Source organism: Plasmodium reichenowi, chromosome 11, assembly GCF_001601855.1.
Source record: "Plasmodium reichenowi strain SY57 chromosome 11, whole genome shotgun sequence".
NCBI classification, from domain to species: Eukaryota; Apicomplexa; class Aconoidasida; order Haemosporida; family Plasmodiidae; genus Plasmodium; species Plasmodium reichenowi.
Window position 1 is genome coordinate 1005201 of NC_033656.1, and position 2500 is coordinate 1007700.

General features: G+C 19.3%; 1 protein-coding gene across 1 annotated transcript; it reads right to left on the reverse strand.

Moving 5' to 3' along the window:
* Positions 1-1331: 1331 nt before the first annotated feature.
* PRSY57_1126600 (cochaperone prefoldin complex subunit, putative) lies at positions 1332-2366 on the reverse strand (the record flags this gene model as incomplete). Its single annotated transcript, XM_012908230.2, has 3 exons — positions 1332-1582; positions 1744-2122; positions 2250-2366. The coding sequence occupies 3 exons, from the start codon at positions 2364-2366 to the stop codon at positions 1332-1334; spliced, it is 747 nt and encodes a 248-aa protein (XP_012763684.2).
* Between the last annotated feature and the right edge of the window lie 134 nt (positions 2367-2500).

Here is a 2500-nt window from a genome sequence, read left to right on the forward strand (position 1 = left end):
TTTTTTTTTTTTTTTTTTTTTTTTTTTTTTTTTTTTTTTTAACGTTTTAAAGAAAAAGGGGAATAGAGATTTTTCCTGATTATTATGATATGGGCATTTACCCAAAGTTTTATATAAATTGTAAAAAAAAATATAAATAAAATGAAAGAAATGTATTTTATCTTTTTGTGTAAAGAAAATGTAAATTTTCATTTATCCCATGTATTATTATTTCTTCTATGTTCATGTCTTATTATATTTTGCTTCCTTTAATTTAATTGTGTATGTGTTTAACTTTTGATATAATAAATATATGTGATAAATTACTTTAAAAAAAAAAAAAAATGTTTTGAGTTGCAAACTTATGTAAATAAAGAAACAAGAGAAAAGGAAATTCACACATATAAAGAAAGATCTACATAAATATTTAAAACGATACTTGGAATATATTATAGAAAATATAAATATGAAATATATCCTTTTGGAATATATCTAAAATATTATTAAACATATATTACGTTCTTCAAAATTGATTAATATACTTGATAAAAAATGTTTAAAAGAAATATCAGCAGGATTAAAATATATAAGAAATTATTGTATATTATTTTTTGTACACATAAATGAAACATTGAAATAATGAAATTATTAAAAAAAATAATAAAATAAATCTTCTAAGGATTATTTAATAGATAAAATTATATTTTATATGACACAATATATAAAATATATTTATATAACTTATAATAATATGGAACCATATTTATATTACATTCATTTTTTTTTTTTTTTTTTTTTTTTTTTTTTTTAACAGATAAAAATTCTGAACATTTACATTTCTGGTTATATTTAATTCAATTTTTTACAAATATAGCTTTGTACTGTTATTATTTATCATATAATATTTTATATTCATATAAAAAATTCATATCAAAATATAATATACCTCTTATATTAAAATATGTAATCGTTGAAAATATCATCATGATAAAAAAAATCACGATTATTAAAAATGCGCAATCAGATTAATAAATGCATATATAAGAAGATATATATTATAATAAATTTGTTCACATATATATATATATATAAACATTTAATAAAATAAAATTAAATATATATACATGTGTATATATATGTATGTCATATGCTACATATAATATGTACCATATGGATAAATAAAATTATACTTAAATATTACACGAATATGTTCATTTATTTTATTATTTTTATTTTTTTTTTGTGTGTGTATATGTGTGTTTGTACTAATTAAAAAAGACATATAAAAATTATATATACATATATATATATATATATATATATATATATACATATTTCATTTAATTAATCTTTTATGAACTTGTTGGTTGTTGTGGCATATTTAGAGCATTCATTTGTTGCTCTCTTCTTTTAATTTGAATATAATTCTTGCAAAGATCTATTTCATTTTTCTTTTCAATAATGGTAATTTTTAATTTAGTAATCTGTTCATTTATTTTTTTTATTTTATTATTATAGTACTCAATAACCTGTGTGCTATTTCTTTCTACATAATAATTTGTTCCCATACGAACCAAAAAATTATCCGTGTTTACAATTTTTCCTTTTAAAAAGAAAACACAAAAATGCAAATCATATATAATGTATATAACATGAACAATGTATAGGGAATATACAATATAAATAAATAAATATATATATATATATATATATATGTGATGTTTTTTCACAAAATATTTTTATCATATATATATTCCCTTTTACCTGGAATGTAAACTAGGGACGTCAACGGAATATGTACATCAAAAGATTTTTTTTCGTCTTCTTTGATTATTTGTTTTTCTTCTTGTTGGTCATCTTTTTTTTCTTCATTTATATCAGTGTTTTCTTTTGAAGAACTTATATCTCCTATATTTTCTTTATCATTTTTTTCTTCGGTTTCTTTATTAATATTTTCCTCAGGTGTCTTATCCTTATTACATAATTTGATCAATTCTGAACGTTCTAGTTCGTTCATAAATAAATTAAAATTTTTCGTTTTATATTTTGAAGGGTTCAATAGTTCAACTGCGTTCTTGCACTTGTCGTATGTTACAACAGCACTTTCTAAAATGGCGTAGTTCTTTTTTATTATTTTCCATTCCTACGAAAATATATGAAATAAAAAGTTAAATATATATATATATATATATATATATATTAATTTATATATGACTGGTCATACACAAATTCATATAATATTATATTATTATATTATTTTTTTTCTAAACCTGTTCTAATTTCAAGGTCAATGATACTAATTCATCAAGCCCCAACGTATTCAGCTGAATTACTATGTTTGGTTTTTCTCTTTCATTTTCTTCAATTTTCTCTAAATCGCATGCCATGTTTACATATAAAAAATAAACCAATAAAAAAGTAGATGAAGAATAGGATCAAAAATATCTTCATTAATTCGTCTATTTGAAATATATAAATATTATTATATATTTCTTCTTTAGAAAAGGATATGATCCCTCAA